Raw genomic sequence first — 18774 nt, forward strand, 5'->3', positions numbered from 1 at the left:
GGAAAGGCACCTGCCATCAAGCCCGGGACCCACTAGGAGAGCAACAACTTCACACATTGTCCTCTGACCCTCACATGCAGGCCCTGGCGCAAAGGTACCCCAACACATGCATAAGTGCGCGCACACACACACACACACACACACACACACACACACACACACACACTACACAAAATAAGAAAGTATTTGAGCTGGGAAGTTTTGGGGGGAAAGTATCCAAACTATCGGCTCCATAAATAGTCAGTGTTCCCAGCCCGAGTCTCCTACCAGGGCTCAGTTAATGTGAGTGAATAAAGCTGGTCTCACCTTATGGGAGGCTTGTCTGTCACTCAGGAGTCCCTGCTCCTGATTCCCACAGCGCTGGGCTTCTCTGATGCCCTTCCGCCAGGCGGTCGATCAACTACGTAAAAACATAGGCTCTTGCCACCCGAAGATTCATTTTCGAGGGAATAGATTTTAGCAGAGACCCTTCCCTGTGCCCCCAGCCGCAGGGTGTACCATCAATACTTCTGGCTAATTTCTTTCCTTTCCCCTACCCTGGCTGCCCAGCTGATGGGTAAACCCAGAAGCTAAGACCGGTTCTATGATGTGAAGCCAGGTCTCCAAGTGAAGCCCATCTGCACCTACAAAACTCACCAAACGTGGGTGGCCGCCACCTCCGGTCCCCACCCCCAGGTCATGCTCTGTCGTGATGACTCAAGCTGTTTCCCCAGTAGGAGAGCAGCCTCTCCAGGAGGGTCACACTGACCCACAGAGCTAGTGGCTGCCTGCCATGCCTGGTTGCCTGGCAGGAGAGCCCAGTTGCTGGGTCACCTTCAGGTTTATTCGGGGCCAGTCAGCCAGCATCCTCCCAGGGACCTCTAAGCAGCTGCCCCCTGACAGGGTCACGGTAAACGTCACAGATTGCTGAAGTGTAGACCTAAGAATAAGTAAAGACCAGACATCATGATGCTTTCAAACTGCCATGGATTATACGTCTGCGGATGCTGTTAAGACACAGACTTGAGATTCTCTTGGTCTAAGATAGGATCTAGCAATCCTTGTTTCTAACAGGCATCAGGTGGCTTTCCTGCCACAACTGGTCCAAGCCCCATATCTTGGAAAGCAAGGCTTTCTCTATGTCTGTCAGCGTTTCATTAAAGGTGAGGAGAGTGGGGTGAGGGAATAATTTCAGTCCCAGTACAAGGCTCCTATATGACAAACTGTACTCACTGCCTACAGGGCTCCCTGCCACTAACCACAGGCTACTTGCAGCAACACCTTCCTTCAGTTAAATCACTGGAAGCAAGGATGCATCCCATTCTCCCGTGGATCTCTCCTTGATCCCATCTACGACACCTTGCAAGCTGTGGGATGTACTCTTGTGGTAAGAACTCCTGAGTCTGTCTTTGTACCAGGTACTCCTGGGATCAGAGGCATGTGGGTCAATACCTGAGTTGGAAAATATATCAGGCCTGAAGGAAAAGCTGAGGAGAGCGGTGGGAGATGTCTAGGGCAGGAATCCAGATGTCTAGAGGGTCGCACTGAGGCACACTGCACGACAGTCCATAGGCTCAGAGGAGGGTCTCCTGGCTCACCAAACTGCATTATGTCCTGGCTAGTTTTTGTGTCAACTCGACACGAGCTAGAGTCATCCGAGAGAGGGAACCTCAGTTCAGAAAATGCCTCCCTAAGATCCGACTACAGGCAAGCCTGTAGGGTAATTTCTTAATTAGTGGTTGGTGTAAGAGGGCCCAGTAAATTGTGGGTGGAAACGTCTCCAGCTTGGAGGTCTTAGGTTCCACAAGAAAACATGTTGAGGAAGACATGAGGAACAAGTCTCTCCTCCAGCCCCACTCCTCCATGGCCCCAGCATCAGCTCCTGCCTCCGAGTTTTCCTCCTGGTTTGAGTTACTGCTTTGACTTCCTTCAGTGAACTGTGACTCAGGACATGTAAACCCTTCCTCCCCAAGTGGCTCTGGGTCATGGCATTTTATCCCAGCAGCAGAAATCTGAACAAAGACACACTATGTCCGTGACATGTGAGGGAGGTGGTGTGATTGCTTTTCAAACGAGTCAGTCCCAGCCCTGGTGCCTCTAAGATCTCTAACATTTGTTGAATAAACACACACACACACACACACACACACACACACACACACACACACAAAGGTCAAAATAGGACAGAGCACTAATAACCAAACATACCAAAGGACTCCACACATTCGACAGTGATATCACACTCCAAAGGTGGCCATGGCAAATCCGTTTTCCTTTTAATGCTAACGACTTGGGTATTCATAGCCCAGTGCAAGCCCAAAGATATGCTCTGCCAAACAAGGCTACCCAGTAGTACCTGCTAACCGTCAGAGTCAGCCCGAGTCTGTCTGCTGTGGTAGCTACTTCCCCAGTGCTTAAGAAATAGATACAATGAAAGGACAAGCCAGGACCTTGGAGAAACAGAGCTGGGAACAGAATTATCTCCGTAAGAAAGTAAAGGAGAGGTGGGAGCAGTGGCTCAGTGGTTGAGATCTCTTACTGCTCTCCCAGAGGATCTGAGTTCATTTCCCACACATAACCCACACCAGGAGCTCACAACTGCCCACAGCTCCAGCCCCAGGGGATCTGACACCCTATTCTGGCCGTCAAGGGCATTTGCTCACACAGACACACCTATGTATATGTAACATTTTTAAATATCATTAATGAAAAATTTTTTAAAAAAAGAGAAGAAACCGGTGTAATTAAGAGGGAGTATCAGAATAGTCCACCAAATTAATATATGGATGGTAAGCATATGAAAAAAGGTTCAGCCTCTCATGTAATCAGGGAAATAGAAATTAAAACAATGAGACTGTTACATACCCACTACTGGCAAGATTGTGGGGAAACGATGCAGACAGAAACATGGTAGAGCTAACCCGGGGACGGTCTGGCAGTTTCTTGCAAAGGAAAGCCGTTTTACCATGGAGTCTTGCACCCACACCCCTTAGTATATGCTCAAGTGATCTGAAGACTATGTCCACATTAAAACCCACATACAAGCACTTAATGCAGCCTTGTTCATAGCTGCCCCAAACCTTTCAGACCCTCCATATAAAGCAATATTGACCAGCAATCAAGAGAAATAAGCTATCAATCCACAAAATGGTATAAAGAGACCTCCATAAATACACAAAGAAGCCAGTTTAAGAAGACTACACACTGTATGGTTATACCTTCTTAACATTCTGGGACAGGCAAGGGTATGGCGGCAGAGAGAAATTCAGGGGCTGTAGCATGTTTGGGGTGATGGGGGAGGGGATGTGGGAATGTGCCGGGATTTTTAGAGCTAACAGTTTCACTTCTGTGTGATGCCGTGGTATTGTTATACACATGCCTTTGTAGCTCTGTCTAGACCCATAGAACCGAACAGCCCGAAGAGTGAATCCTAATGTAAGCTTTATTTAGTTCATGATAACATACTAATACCGATTTGCCAATTCTAACAAATGCAACATGCTGATATAGGGGAACTGTAGCAGCAAAGGGAGGAACATGATTTCTAGACAACTGTGGTGGTTTGAATATGCTTGGCTCAGGGACTGGCACTATTAGGAGGTGCGACCTTGCTGGAGGAAGTGTGTCGCTGTGAGGGTGGGCAATGGGACCCTTCTCCTAAGCACACGGGAGCCAGTCTTCTAGCAGCCTTCAGATGAAGGTGTAGACTGTGCCTGCCTGGACGCTGCCATGCTTCCTGCCTTGATGGTGATGGACTGAACCTTGAACCTGTGAGCCAGCCCCAATTAAATGCGTCCTTTATAAGAATTGCCTTGGTTGTGGTGTCTGTTCACAGCAGTAAAAACCTCATGAAGACAACTCTTCAATAATTCCAAATCTTTTATATAAAAATTAAACCCCATTAATTTTTACGATATATGTTACCAAATCGATCAAGGGAATGCATATTCAATCGTGTTTCTTCTGGGCACAAAGATGACCTTGGGCATTTGTCACTAGCGTCTCCTCCACCCAGCTGTCCCCAGCGCCACACAGGCTTGTTGGGAACCGTCCTCCCTGTTTGATGGGTTAGTGCAGAACACTGCCCCCCATGCCAAGTGCACTCGCAGCACCGTCCCAGGGCCTCACCTTGCTTTCACTTTGGGGAGCAGCTGAATTAAATCTGGCGGGCAGAGATGTATGTGCCTGGGAGGGGCTGCTGCTTAGGTCTGCTGATTGTGACACTGGCCCCAAGAAGTGTACGGTCGAGACTAGATGGTGCCCTAGATGGTGCATGAATAAAACCCACTGTGGCACGAAGCAGAAAAGTGATTCGTAGCCTGGAAGATGGGTGGAGTGAGAAGGGAATCGTGGCTTTTCCTCCTGTCCCCAGGTGGGAGCCATGGGACTGCGTGAGAGAGGGTGGCATTCCAAGCTCCTTTTCTGCATCTCGCCATTACTGAAATGATCAGGGTCTTACATCTGACGTATAAATTCAGTACGACAAGTGTTTACTTTTCCTTGACAAGCTGCTATTGCATTGACCGTGTACCTTATTTTGACGGCTTCTCGGAGGCAAGGAAATATGGTGTTTAACAGTAACAATTCCTCGTGTCTCATGGCTGTCACACACCAGGATTAAGAGACATGGAATGAGAGACAGGGGTGGGAGGGGGGCTAGTAAGTTGTCATTTACTTGTCGCAAAACAGCTCTGACTAGCGTCTCTCAGCTTCTTAACTGCCTGCTCTGATGCTATCTCTACCCCTGTTTCTTAGGAAGTCTGTGTTGTTATTAACCCTGGTGAGTGAGTTGCCCAGGTTAGGTCCAAAGGCAGCCCCAGGGACAGACTTGGGTTGGTGGCATCTGGAGAAAGGACAGGGTTTTTGAAGAAGAAACAAGCAGAGCTTGTGCATGGGGCTCCAGGAAGCCACGCAGGAGAAGACTGGAGTAAACTGAGGCCTGCGAGCACTTCTGACATTAGAGACCCTTCCTGAGGGTTTTAAGAAGTCAGTGAAAGGGGTCATTAGGTCATTGTCTCTCACAGTGGGTTTCTCAAGGGAATTCATCTCCTGGCTCCCTTGTCAGAACTGCCAGCACAGCCCAGGGACCTGTGTGGTCCACAGAGCTCAGCATCCAGTGAGCCACCCTCTCTCCCATCATTATCTTCCCCTGCCTTAGGCGCTCCATTCTGATGAGACGGAAAACCTGAACTCAGGGGTTACCTTGGACTGCTCTGAACTTGGCCATATTCTGTAACCCCTGCTGAAGCCTGTTGTCTGGGGAGCCCTGACCAACAATATAGCTATCCTCAACCTAGATACCATGACTTGCTTCTCTCTGGTTCCCTCCTTCTGGGAAGAGATGATCTTTCAGAGGAATTGAGATCCAGCATCCCATGAGATCTATGGCGAGCATCACCAGGTTACTGCTGGGTTCCGAGTTCAAAGTGCACCTGGCTCTTCAAAGGGAGATGCTGTTCTGTGGCACTTCCATAAGTCCTGATGCAGACTGAGCCCGGCCTGGTGCCGAGGAGCACTGTGCAACTGGTGTGCGAATGAGATAGAAAGTTTGGCCCTTGTTATCATGGCACAAGAATCTGTGGTTTTGAGAGAAGCCCGGCTTCTCTGGGAGTGCACTGACCAGCCCTACAATAGGGGAGGGGTGGAATCCGGGAAGCTCGGATGCCACCTTCTAGGAATTCCTAGCAATATTTTGACAATTTTTTGAGCAATGGCTTACATATTGGTGTGCACTTACTGAAAGAGAATAGCTCTTCCTAAATGTTTTTCCCATTTAGTCTGAAATCTTTTGGATTAGACCCGCTGTGTTTCTTCCCGCCCTATCAGTTTTAGGTTCCCCTGTATGTGGCGGGGAAGGACACTAGCGAGGTTTATGGATTGGCTGTGGGTTTTGCTTTATTTAGTCTGAGAGGCATTTGTGGAAGAACATAGACCCCTCAGCAGATTGGCTGTTGTTGAGGCCATGCATGGAGACACTTGAGAGGGTGGTTCCTAAGCCAACTGGGGATTCTTTCGTTGTAGGGACATCTGGGACTACTTTGGATTTTTATCATCTTCTTCTCTTCTTACTGTCCCTCCAGGGGCTCCATGGGGAAGGGGTTTCATTTTTGGACCTCCTAAGTCGACAGCCATCTTTGACAGCTTCCACTTGTTTAAGGGGTCTCCCCTCCAAGGAGAACTTTCTTACTTTGCTGTGGAATGTGAATGATTACAGCCTTTTTGTTTAACTATTAAAGTTTTAAATATATACTCTTTACCCCTGAAGTAACCACTGATGGGAATCCATCCCACGGAAGCAAAGAGGATCAGCACATAATAAACCATATCCAAACAAGTTGCACAGTGGCTCCCCACAGAAATAAAAAAAAAAAGCTAAGTCTGAGTGGGGAAACTTAACTGATTGGTGGGCATCCACATCACGATGCAGTCATTCATGAAAATAATAAGTAAGCGTCTTCCAGCGTGACTTGGGAGAGGGAGTTTCTACAAGCTACAACCAAGTACATGTGAACGATATGTTATTTTGAAATACACAATGAAATATTTCTCTGTAGTTTTCTGAACACAGAGAAAAAGAATGTTGTGCAATTTGTTGATGTTGGTAGTTACTTGCATATGTGCATATATGTGTCAGTGCAAAGTAAGATTACAGTAGGTAAGAGAGAAACACCAGACACCACTACAACATGAGATGGTGGTAGTTGATTCATGTAGGGTTTTCTTAGATATATGTACATTATGAATTAAGAAATTGGAAATTAGCTAATTTCTGGGAAAGATGCGTAGGGATTAAAAGTAGATTAATTTTATTCTGTTAAAGAAGAACCCACCAAAATCAGTCTGTGTATAAGTTTTTCATCTGAGTTCCTAACGTACTTCTCTGACCGCCATGGAGAGCAAGAGACTGTTCGTGCACTGCTTGTGCATGGCTGGTGTTTCTACTGAGATTTGCTTGGTCAGGGGTTGGGGAGGGCTGTAGGGGACAGGGCATACTTTACTACTCTGCTCATTATGGGCAACTCCCCAGCTGGGGCGATTCTTGTTCCCCGCTGTCCCTGCGGAATTCTGGAAAGAAAATGACTTCCACTTGGAACCGGTAGAAGCTTGCTGACGGCTTCCTTTTCTGCTTAGGCTGTCCAGGGTATCCTCCATTCCAGCAAATCACACAGGATTCTCAATTTAGGGAATTTATGGAAACTGAAAGTTGGGACGAGGGGGGTGCTATTGAGGGGGAAGGAAGGGATTTTGATGATGGTCCACCTAAGTTTCATCTCTGAACACTCGACTCATTTTGGACTATGGGATTTGGTGTTGTGTGACCTACACTTGATGATCGGTAGTGACAGACAGAAGGCATCACATCAGTAAACAAACGAGAGACAGCAGGGTCCGCAGAATACCCTGTGCACCCGAAGGGAGAGCCGTTAGGGGCCTGCTCTTGCTGAGCAAATCTGTAGCTAAAAAACTTTGCAGTGGACTGGAGAGTGGGGGAGGAGGCCTGGGCGAGTGATTGATTTTCTTCATTTTAGCTCCTTGCTAATGGAGCAAGAATTAACAGGTCAAAGCGACAACAAGGTTGACCTTATGCTGCTGACCATAAAACCTCCTCATCCAGTGGGGGGTAGGATGCGATAGCTGCCTTCTCCTTCGAGCATAGCAGCATGTCTACCAAGGGTACTAGAGTGTACAGTTTCTCCCTGCGGCCAGATTCTACAGCAGGCTTTGTGCTACCGAAACTGCATCTTCCGTGAATGTGATTCTAAATCCAGATAAAGGAGATACAGAGTCTGTGTGGTGGGGGTTTTGTTTGTTTGTTTTTGTTGTTGACAACATGGTCTTGTACTTTTTCTTTTTTTTAACCAGCCATTCACCAATTAGCCAGTCTTGTTTGAAGTTCCAGGTGTGGCATATCCTTGTTACCTAGGCAACAGCCCTTCCTTTCTTGTTAAGAGAACCAAGATGATTGAATGAAGCAACATGCTCACCCCAAACGGATGAACCACTGCTGATCTAGGCTCTCCTCGAACTCCCTACCTGTTCATCTAGTCTTCTTTGTAGCTGTGGGACCCAGTTCTAAGAAGACACCGGAAGATGTTTGCTGACAAGTTTAGGGAGACACGCGTACTGCATGCAGCTGCTCCTCATGTGGAAATGGCCTTCAACTCTTGTATTTTGGAGCTGATATGAAAATGTTCAAGCGGGGGCTGCGTTAGCTGCTCCTCAGCCACAGGCAGGGAGCCTGACAGATGTGTTATGTGCAGGGGAAGGAATGTGTGGATGGCAAGGGTGTAGTTCTTAGTAGGCTGAAAACTAGTGAGGCACTGGTGGAGAGACTGTAGACGATACAAGTAAGTAGAAAAGTATCCCATGCTCCTAGAGTAAAAGATCCTCTTTTAATCCGCACTGTTCAAACCACAGGTGTAAATTCAACACAGGCACCAACACGCTTCCTGGTCATTTTTCATAGAACTAGAAAAAAAAAAAAAACCTAAAGTGCTTATGAAACCTCAAATAGCCAAAGAAATATTAAAAGGGAAAAGTTTGGAGGCATCCTATTTTCTGATTATTATGTTGCAAATCTACAGTAGTCAAACTCGTATGGTACTCACATAAATATAGACTCAGAAATCGGTGGTTCAGAATGAAGAGCCCAGACACCAACCGTGCATCTAGGGCTGGAGATGGCGGAGTGGGCAGTGCGCTACTCATGATGCCTGCAAGCCTGAGGAACCAAGCTGGGACCCCTAGCACTCATTTTAACTCAAGTCAAGGGTAGTAATCCTAGCACTGGGAGGTGGGAACGGGAGGGTCCTGAGGTCAGTGGCCAGACAGTCTAGCTGGATGGTGAATCCCAGGGAATTCTGGGGTTTAGTGGGCGGTCCTATCTCTAAGGTGGAGCCAGGCTCTTTGGTACAAGCCTTTGATCCTAGCACTAGGGAAGCAGAGGCGGGTGTACCTCTGTGAGTTTGAGGCCAGCCTGGTCTAAGGAGTGAGTTCTAGGACAGTGAGGGCTCCACAGAAACCCAATCTTGAAAAGAAAACCCCCCCCAAAAAAAGACCCAAACCAGTCACACACCCCCAAAAACCAACCCAATCAAAATGGGTAACGGAGGGTGCTGGAGAGATGGCTTAATAGTTAAGGGTGACTGCTGCCCTTCCTGGGTTCTATTCCCAGCACTGATATGGAGGCTCACAGCTATCTGTAACTCCAGTTCAGGGGATCCAATGACTCCTTTTGATCTCTTTTGGTACCAGGCATGTAGATAGTACACAGACATACATGTAGGCAGGATATTCATACACTAAAATAAAAATTTTAGACTAAAATCATAATAAAATGTGCATAGGTATGGAAAAGACACTGCTCCAAGATGAGGCATAGAAGGGCATAGGTATGTAAAAAGGTGTTCAGTGTAGCCAGCCATCATTAACATGCTTAAAAACCACCTGGGCTCTGTAAGCTCCCAAGTGAATGTGGTACCGGAGTAGTTTTGAGAACCACTCTAGAGCGTCAGAGACCCACGGGACACATGACAGACCTCTCGTCTTCCTCCTGTGAGTTCCAATTGACATTTTTCACAGAGTAGTCTATGAATTTTATATTTCCCAATGGGTCAGAGTGGAACTAGACACAGAAACCAATGAAATAGGTATGAACACAGCCAGGAGCTGGCTGTCACTTGACGTAAAGACGGGAATGAGCCTAGGGACTTCTGGGGACAGGAGAACTAAATTAAGTACCCCCCCCCATTTAGTAAGAAGCTAGTTGGTCTTAGAAGCCCCTTTAAGCCCCAAATCCCAAGGACAGCAGATTTGCCACAATAATCACACACGGTATCAGTAAATAACACACGGTCAACAGGTACAGAGCCAAGAACTTGACTGCAACCTAAGAGGCAGCTTCCACCCATCGAGTCAGACACCACGAGCCTCTTCTCTCTCCTGCTTTCACCGGGTTTGCACTTGAGATGTTCATTTATAGAGTGCCAGACTACACCTGCTTCGTGCTAGGCTTGTGCTCTGGGGGTGGTTTTGTTTGGAAAATATTATTTTTAAATAACAGCCAGGCTAAGTGTTCCCGTCATCTGAAAGCATTCTGTCCTCTATAATGTGCTGCTTGGGAAGGACCAGAAGTTCCAGCTGCAGTGGCAATGGCTAGTTATTGTCCATCGCGTGTGACTCCACCCTCTTCCCGGCCTGTGTTAAGAGGCAGGCATCCCTTAAAGCTGCATCCCCATCTCATCTCCAAGAACCTGCTACCACCTGTCAGGGACTCTGCTTCTCACCCAGCCCCTGCGTCCCAAGTGGCTGGCTCCACCAGGCTTCTAAGTACAGCAAACACCTTATCAATCATTCTGAAAGATGGTGAGAGGCAAAGGTATTGTTCTGAAATCTAATAAAAAGCAATTTATTACCTTCTCTATGGAAAGGATCTTAGTCTGGTTAAACCATCGATAGGGGAAAACTTGCATTCATGGAAGCTGATTGATAAACAATATCAAAATCAAACTCACCGTTTTGAAATCAATGAATGTCTGAATGGATGGATCTAGTAAATAATCAATGGCTGTTAATATCATGAAAAGAGAGGCAATAAGGTAATATCTGTCTCCTATTAGAGGTTATGACTCTATCTATATAGTCTTGTAAAAAAAGAGCTTGAATGTAATTAAAGTCTGTAGAGTAATTAAAAGTTACAGCAAGTACATGACACAGAGGAACATGATGACTCCTTATATCTATTGAAGGGTTACAATAACCACAATCCAAGATTATATGACAAACGACCAGTTTTATCAATACTGTGCACAAGAAAAGGAAGATGGCAGAGGACCCTAAAGATGAAGTGAGACAGGAATGGTCTGGTCTGGTTCCCATTCTAGGTTTTGTTTTGTTTTGATTTGATTTGTTTCTATTAGTATGATAAAAACAAAGGGCAACTTGGGAAGGAAAGAGTTTACTTTACCTCATTCATTACACTTCATCCACAAGGGAAGCCGGCAGGAGCACAAGGCAGGACTTGAAGGTGGGGGCTAAAGCAGAGACCATGGAGGAATGCCGTTTCCTGGCTTGTTTTCCATAGCTTGATCAGTTTGCTTTCTTATATAATAATCCAGGTCCACCTGCCCAGGGTAGCACCCACAGTAGGCTGCCCCACCCCCCACATTGATCGCCAATCAAGAAGATGCCCCACAGACTTGCTATAGACCAATCTGATTGAAGCATTCTTCCAATCAAGGTCCTCTTTTCCCAGATGATCACAACTTGTATCAAACTGACAAACAAACAAAGAAACCAAACCCAACCAGCACAGCTCCTTGTTGAAGAAGCCTTCACCACAGTGTAGGGCTGGCAAGGGAATGTTTAATGTTATTAAGAAGATATTGATGTGGGATTGATAGTACCTTTTGGGGTATGCTTTTTTAAAACAAAGGAGTTTGGGTAGTGAGCCTTAGCCATTAGTAGTAGCGGAACTGAAAAGTGAGTGGTGAGGAGGGACTAATCCGAGAGGGAGGAAGGAGAGCAGCACAGGGGGAGAAGGCAGGAGGAGGGAGAAGAGAGATGGAGAAGGAAGGAGGGAGAAGTAACATTAGAAATGTTGAAAAAGCCAAAGGGAATTATATTATTTTATGGATACTTAAAATCACACACACACACAGAGGGAGAGAGGGAGGGAGGACAGAGAGAGAGGGGAGGGAGGGAGGGAGAGGAGAGAGAGAGAGAGAGAAAGAAAGAGAGAGAGAGAAAGAGAGAGAGAAAGAGAGAGAGAGAGAGAGAGAGAGAGAGACAGAGAGAGAGAGAGAGAGAGAGAGAGAGAGAGAGAGAGAGAGAGAGAGAGAGAGAGAGACAGAGAGAGAGAGAGAGAGAGACAGAGAGAGAGGCAGAGAGAGAGAGAAACAGAGAGAGAGACAGAGAGAAAGACAGAGATTACATCAATTATGGTAACAAAAGAAATCCCGAGACTATTTAACAAGCACTCTAGTGACAAGCATGGAAAGTCCTCCTTTGACCTCTTTGCTCAGGGGAATCCAAGAGATTCCTAAGACAATATAGTCTGTTGCTGTGGCCCCTCTTTCAGATCCTCATACTGAAGACACCACACATTTTAGACACCGGACTTAGGAGAATCAATCTGGGTCTGACCGTGAGGCCTCCTCCCTGCGGACTAGCTCTTACAGGTTCAGAAGGAGCTGAGCAAGCTGCCAATGGAGAAAAGTTAATTAATAATAGTCAGACCTAACTGTAACACCAGTGAACCACAATATTCAGAAAGGGAAGATATTCTGAAAGGCGCAGTGGTGGCACTCACAACACAGAGGTGCATGAGAGTCAGCTAAATTGGACTTAGGGCCTGATCAACACGAGGGCATTCATGTCAGGGAGTGTAAATTCAGTCAACTACCTGTGGCCGGTAAAGCCATATAACCTAGAGAGACCCTGCTCCTGGCAGCCTCCTAAACCACTGTCATCTCTGACTGCAATCTAAACCTTCACCTTACACCCACAGACAATAGACCCCACCCTTCTTTTTGTAGCAGGCAGAGGCAATTACAGAAAGCCACAGCCGGTCAAAATGCAGAGAGCAACTGCCTGTGGGGTTGATGTGCCTTCAGCACAGCCCCACACCTAAGACTCAGGGGAGATCATGGAAGAGGGGTAGAAAGAGCGAAAGAACCAGGTAACCAAGATGGTTGCTGTGAGAGTCTCTTAAAAAAGAGAAGACAGGAAGAAGACTGAAGAGAGGGGTAGAGGAATATAATTGTGCTATTTTGAGGGAGGATGACCTCCCCCCATAGGCTTATATGTCTGAATACTTGGTCCCCACTAGATGAAACTGTTTGGGAAGGATGAGGAGGTGTGGCCTTGCTGGAGGAGGTCGTCACTGGAGGCAGGCTTTGAGGTTTCTAAAGCCCATGCCATTTCTAGTTTTTCTTCTCTCTGCCTCATGCTTGTGGACCAGACATAAGCTCTCAGCTACTGCTCCAGCACCAGGTCTGCCTACTACGCTCCCTACCAGGATGATCATGGACTCTAACTCTGCAATGACAGCCCATCAACGAACCCTTAAAATGTCAGTCGCCGGGCTGGAGAGATGGCTCAGTGGTTAAGAGCACTGACTGCTCTTCCAGAGGTCCTGAGTTCAAATCCCAGCAACCACATGGTGGCTCACAACCATCTGTAATGGGATCTGATGCCCTCTTCTGGTGTGTCTGAAGACAGCTACAGTGTACTCATATATAATAAATAAATCTTTTTTAAAAAAAATATAAGTTGCCTTTGTCTTATCACAGCAAAACAAAAGTAAGATAATGATCAAACTACATTGTATGAACGTCTCTAAGAAGAAAAATATTGTATACTAATAAATAAAAGAGCCTTTTGTTTCTTAGCACTAAATATGTTAATATTTTTCAGTTCAATAAGATGATATCTAGGATCTATTATAATTTATTTCAAAATAATCATGAGGGTCAGGGAATGGACAAGTGTATAGGAGAAAAAGATTCTTGTTCATCGTTAAGTGGCGAGGAGCTAGCTGTCCGGCACTCAGTTCCCTACAGTGTTATATATGTTTGAAATTTTTCTTCTGAAAAGTGAAATTAAAATTCTTTACAATTTCAATTTCTTCCTTTTGTCTCTTTCATATTTGCTGTAATATGTTGTTCTAGGGGTGTGTGTTTCTTATTTTGAATTAGAGAGTCATCCTTTATTCTTCTTTAGTTCGTATGTAAAAAGCTTGGGGTCTTGAATATTCTAAGTTGCCCGCCCAGCCAGGCTGGGAGGTGTGTGAACAAGGACTCCCCACAGAATCCTCACAGGACTGTTACCCTGGATAGTGTTGCAGGGGCTCACCTGGGAGTTTACCAAGACCCCATCTTGGAAAGAAGTGTTGCTCACCGTGCTCCCAGCCGTGGGGCTCTCCTCTCAGTCCTCCCAGTACCAGGAAGACACTGTGAGCGTGTTTATGAAGAGAAGGGGAAGTTGAAATTGATTAAATGTGCATGGTGGGACAGTGAATTTTATAATATCTACTGTATAATTAATATATAACCCCCCCCAAAATACTGTTAAGGGGTGTCTTCTGTTTATCATTTAGAGTTCTCTGCTAAGTTCCACTAGGTGAGGTAAAACCCTTACCTTAGAGAGGTATGTCCACAAGACATCTTCCAAACTCCCCTAGTCCAACCTGGCTCTGAACCCTTTGCTCCCCCTAACCCCTGGTGTTGAATGACTGCTGTCCTGAGCTCTGCATGGTTCTAGAGAGCTCTCATCGCCTTTCCGATCACGCTAAGGCCAGCCTTTCCCAGGGCTCCTTCCCCATCATGAGTGTGAGCTCCTCGCTGATCATCAGTTCCTGGTGTTTCCCATCCTGAGAGTCATTTCCCTTCTGTGTGATGTACCTGATGTCTCCCTTTGTCTCTCTAGCTGAGCCTCCTCTCTGAGCAGAGTTGCAGGTCAGGAGAATGAGGTTTTTATCCTGTGAGGAATTCTCGTAGGAACAGCAGTTTGTAGCACAGTGCAACTTGCCAAAGGATGAAGCTTGTAGTAACCTCCATAGTAGCTTCTCTGAAAACATCCAGAAGCAGGGTCTCTGTCAGCCTGTGTCCTCTGAGAACTGCCCCGTCACATGGGATAGAAGAAAAGCTTACACTGTTCATCTAAGCCGATTTTGGGGAGAAAGGGTTTAAATTTAGGTCTCCAAATAATTTTTGGAATGTGATCAGGTTCAACAGACTGTACCACCTTAACTTATAAAAGTTTCTGGTCACGATTATAAAAGCCAGCACTTACATAATTTACTTCTGTTCCGAGCATCTCCTGTGTCTCCATCAGGAAGTTCTGATGTCACTCTTGTTTGTAGATGGGGAGACACAGCAGTCTGGGTAAGTGGGAGAGCGGTTATGACCCTCAGTAGACTGGCCATGGGGCCAGTTCCCCTAAGCTGCTGTCTGCCGGCTCTCTCATTGAAGACTCAACTGAGATGAGAAAAGAGACAGAATTACAACTCATGCTGAGATCTGGGGGCCACAGCTGAGTGGGAATAACATGGGTGCATGAGGAAGGCTGGAGGCTGGAGGAAGAAGCATGACCCCTTCACTACTACTCCATGGCATTCTGGAAACCTCCGTTCAGCCGCGTCATCGAGAACAGCGCTATATGGAGACGGTGCTAAGCGCTCCATTTTTAGATGAGATTAGGAGGAATTCGGTTTGGCATCTGAAGGTAATAAATCCCCATTTATCATTTCAGGACTCTGTTTTCATGAATCTTGTAAAAGCCCCACTTGGAAATGCTAAGATCCGACTTAAGGACAGCTGAGCCCCACTAGACATCAGGAAAAGCCGTGACCTTGGTTATCTTTCGTCATGGCCAGTCCACAGTAAGTACCATCACCCCTGCTCGCCAGAGCTGGAACGTTGCCATGAGTCTCACAAGACAAAGGTCTGCTACTTCAGGCACCTGGGGCAAACCTCAGAATAAAACTAGGAAGTGAAAGGGGGGGGGTCATAAAGTGGGAATTATGAGGAAGTGTAGAAATCACCAAAAAGTCTCTAAAAGCAGGCTTTACGACCAGAAAAAGGCCTCTTAAACAGGAGTTGCTTTCAGACCCTATAACCCGAGCTGACCCGATCTTGCCAAGTGTCAGTGAGGTAAGTAGTCAGGCAGCAGTTTACTTCCTGTCTGGCAACTCACTGGTAAATAACACTGAGGTAAAATAAAAACAACCCTCCTCCTTCTGTTACGCTGCGCTATCCCAGCCTCTGAGGCTGTGTGTGGCTCCTCAGTCCTTAGAAGCATGATGGCTCATGGCCGTGTCCTCTATGCTGCTGCAGTGCTCTGTGACAACCCTCCTCAACACAGCACCACACAAGCTCACATGGCTGGGCAATCATCTGGATGGATCTGCTGATCCTGCCCGGGATCAGCCTTCACTATGGGGCTTTGTTATAGAGCCAGCCGATCTAGGGAGAATAGACTCTAGTCAGTGGGTCTCTATCCATCCAGTCAGTTAGGCTGGTCACGCTCTACTTTTGATATTGGTGGAATAAGAGTCAGACAAAAAGTACAAATGCTTTGTCACGCTTCTGCTGGTATCATATCTACTGTCATCCCGTTGACCAAAGCAAGACGTGGCTGAACAGGGACGCAAGGGCTGGAAAAAGATCTGTCTCTTTCTCTGTCTCTGTCTCTGTCTCTCTCTGTCTCTGTCTCTCTCTGTCTATCTCTCTCTCTCTCTCTCTGTCTATCTCTCTCTCTCTCTGTCTCTGTCTCTCTCTGTCTCTCTCTCTCTCTCTGTCTCTCTCTCTCTGTCTCTCTCTGTCTCTCTCTCTCTCTCACACACACACACACACACACACACACACACGCAGGCACATGCACACTTCCTTTTGATGGAAGAAGCTGCAATACCATGTGACAAACTGGCTAACAAGGGTGGTGTTTACTCCTTCAAGGAAGGCTGCATGGAGCCACTGATGCACGCTCCCCTGTAGCGTTCTTCACATACAAGACCAAAGTGTGCACTCAGTAATGAGTCTGGGAGCTCTAAGAGTTTCATTGCCACCAAAGGAAGCCTTAGCCTCTGCTGAGATGACCAAGTAGCTGGAGATGGAGCTGAGCCACTGTGAAAAGCAGACTAGAGCGAGGAGATGTGAGGAAGGCAGAGGTAACCTGCCCCACACTCTTTAGTCTTCCCTGTTAGCCTCAGAAACGCAGCTCCGGCCTTCTTAGAGCATCTCTCTGATTAGAAGGTTCTGTTTGTTCAATTTGAGGGGAAAAAAAGTCCTGTTTCCTCGAAAAGTTCCTAAGAGAACAAACCCAACGCAGCATGTACATTTAGGAAACATCTGGGGTAACCGGGATTCCCCCCCAGAAACACCCACTCCTTTATATCAATGGTTGAGAGGCACAGAAACCGCTCATCCGATGACTGTTCTGTCTGAAGCTCTTGAGTCATCCCGTAAATGTCACACTGTGACGAGCAGTATTATCTACGCTTGGCAGGGAGGGAGAACCAAAGGCCTAGGGGAGCCTATGAAAGCAAAGCTGGGTACCGGGAACTCCCTGGTGAACGTGGGTGGTTCAGGTAGCCTGCCTGTCTGTCGCCCTTGAACAATCCAAGCAAAGGGCTCAGCCCTATGGACTCCAGCAACCGAGACTGCCACTTGTTGGTTTTTAGAGGGTTAGAAACACTTGGAATGTAGAGTGTTCCCACAGTGCTGAAGTGGGACTCGCCGTCAGAAGTCCCATGCTTCTTAGATCCATAGCAGACCACAGAGTGGGAAGAAACAGCCCTTAGAGAGCCTATCTCAATTAGAGGGACTGAGGCCTGGGAAAGGACCACAGAACGTGGTACCAAAGCCCAAGAGTCTGCAACAGGCTGGCTGCCTCGGTATTGGTATGGTCAGTGGCCTCTCATCCCCATGCCAACCCTCTGCATCCCCCAGAGGTTAGGCTTCTACTCTCCCTTTCACACATAGTGTGGCCAAAGACACAAGGCTCAGCCTGTCAGATTCTGCAGGATGAGACAGGGCCGAGAATGTGTAGGAGGGACTAACGATCCTGTCCTAGGAAGAGATGGCCAAGCCAATATTTCCCATTAGGAGGTGTTTGGTAGCGTGGTACACAGCCTTTAACCATCTTAAATGATGTTTATGTCTCCATCCCTACTCAGATACCAGTGATATTAAAAATGTCTCCACAAATTGACAAAAACGAATGGGTTGGGAGGTGACCCTGCCCTTGGCTGAGGCACACTTTGTGCTGGTGAAGCTGTGGGTTGGTTTCAGTGCTCAGGATAAGCCTGCCTAAGACAGACTGACCCAGACTCCTGTTTGCTCAGGTGACCCCCAATTTCCTACTCCCTAATCTTGAGAATGGAGATATGGTGGGAGCTGTTGGGATGGGAAAGGAGCAGCACCTTAGCTGTCCTTGATGCTCCTCCTCATCACCCCAAGGCCTCCAAGCCTCCACAGAGGCTCTTGGCCACCTGGAGTATGTATCCGGTTGGGAACAACAGCACCCCTTATTACTGTGACACTGATATGGGACCGTTGCAGAGAACCACACACAGCCATTCTTAGTTCATCGCTGCCGTGGGAAGAGCAGTGTTGCAGACGCTGTGCTATCTTCTGGTTAGCAGAGGGTCCTTACCTCCCTTCATGGAGGACTTCTCCCCACAAAACTCACATGTTCAGGTTTGTCCATTTGCCCTAACCGGTGAGGAGAAGGGGACTGACCAGGCCTTTAAGCCAGTTCCTGACTGGGGAGGAGCAGCAGTCTTGTGTTTCCCTTGACCTACACCATAACACAGCTTCCTGGGCCTCCCTACCCTTCCACCGTCAGAGGGAAGAGGTTCTCAGAGGCTAACTCCTCCCTGCCACTTCTCCTTTCCGCCCAGACCTGCCATTGAAGGAGGGATTTCTGAAGTTGAGATTATCTCGCAACAAGTAGACGAAGAAACCAAGAACATTGCTCCGGTGCAGCTGGTGAACTTTGCCTACCGGGACCTGCCCCTGGCTGCCGTAGACCTCTCCACTGGGGGCTCACAGCTCCTGTCGAATTTGGACGAAGAGTACCAAAGAGAAGGGTAGGTTCTGGCATGGCCGAGAGCCTCTTGCGTAACTCCCTGTGTTTCCATGGGTACCTCCAAGAGGCAGCAGCAGAGGTAAGAGATGCTGAGCAGAAGAGGCCAGCAGGGGACATTAGGTCACTCAAGCTTCTTCAACTCAGACATGACTTCCTCGGAGAAAGACTTTGGGTACAGAAAATGCCCACTGCTGCTGGACAACC

The 18774-nt window shown here is 47.2% G+C and overlaps 1 protein-coding gene across 1 annotated transcript in view; it reads left to right on the top strand.

Annotated features, from left to right (window-relative positions):
- Tmem266 (transmembrane protein 266) overlaps positions 1–18774 on the top strand; it is a 112764-nt gene that overhangs the window by 34508 nt on the left and 59482 nt on the right. Inside the window, exons 2-3 of the mRNA XM_032910276.1 lie at positions 15232–15361; positions 18383–18571. Of these exons, the coding sequence (XP_032766167.1) occupies positions 15348–15361; positions 18383–18571 (203 nt within the window). The 5' untranslated portion in view covers positions 15232–15347. The remainder of the gene's footprint in view (positions 1–15231; positions 15362–18382; positions 18572–18774) is intronic.

This window comes from Rattus rattus, chromosome 8 (assembly GCF_011064425.1).
Source record: "Rattus rattus isolate New Zealand chromosome 8, Rrattus_CSIRO_v1, whole genome shotgun sequence".
NCBI classification, from domain to species: Eukaryota; Metazoa; Chordata; class Mammalia; order Rodentia; family Muridae; genus Rattus; species Rattus rattus.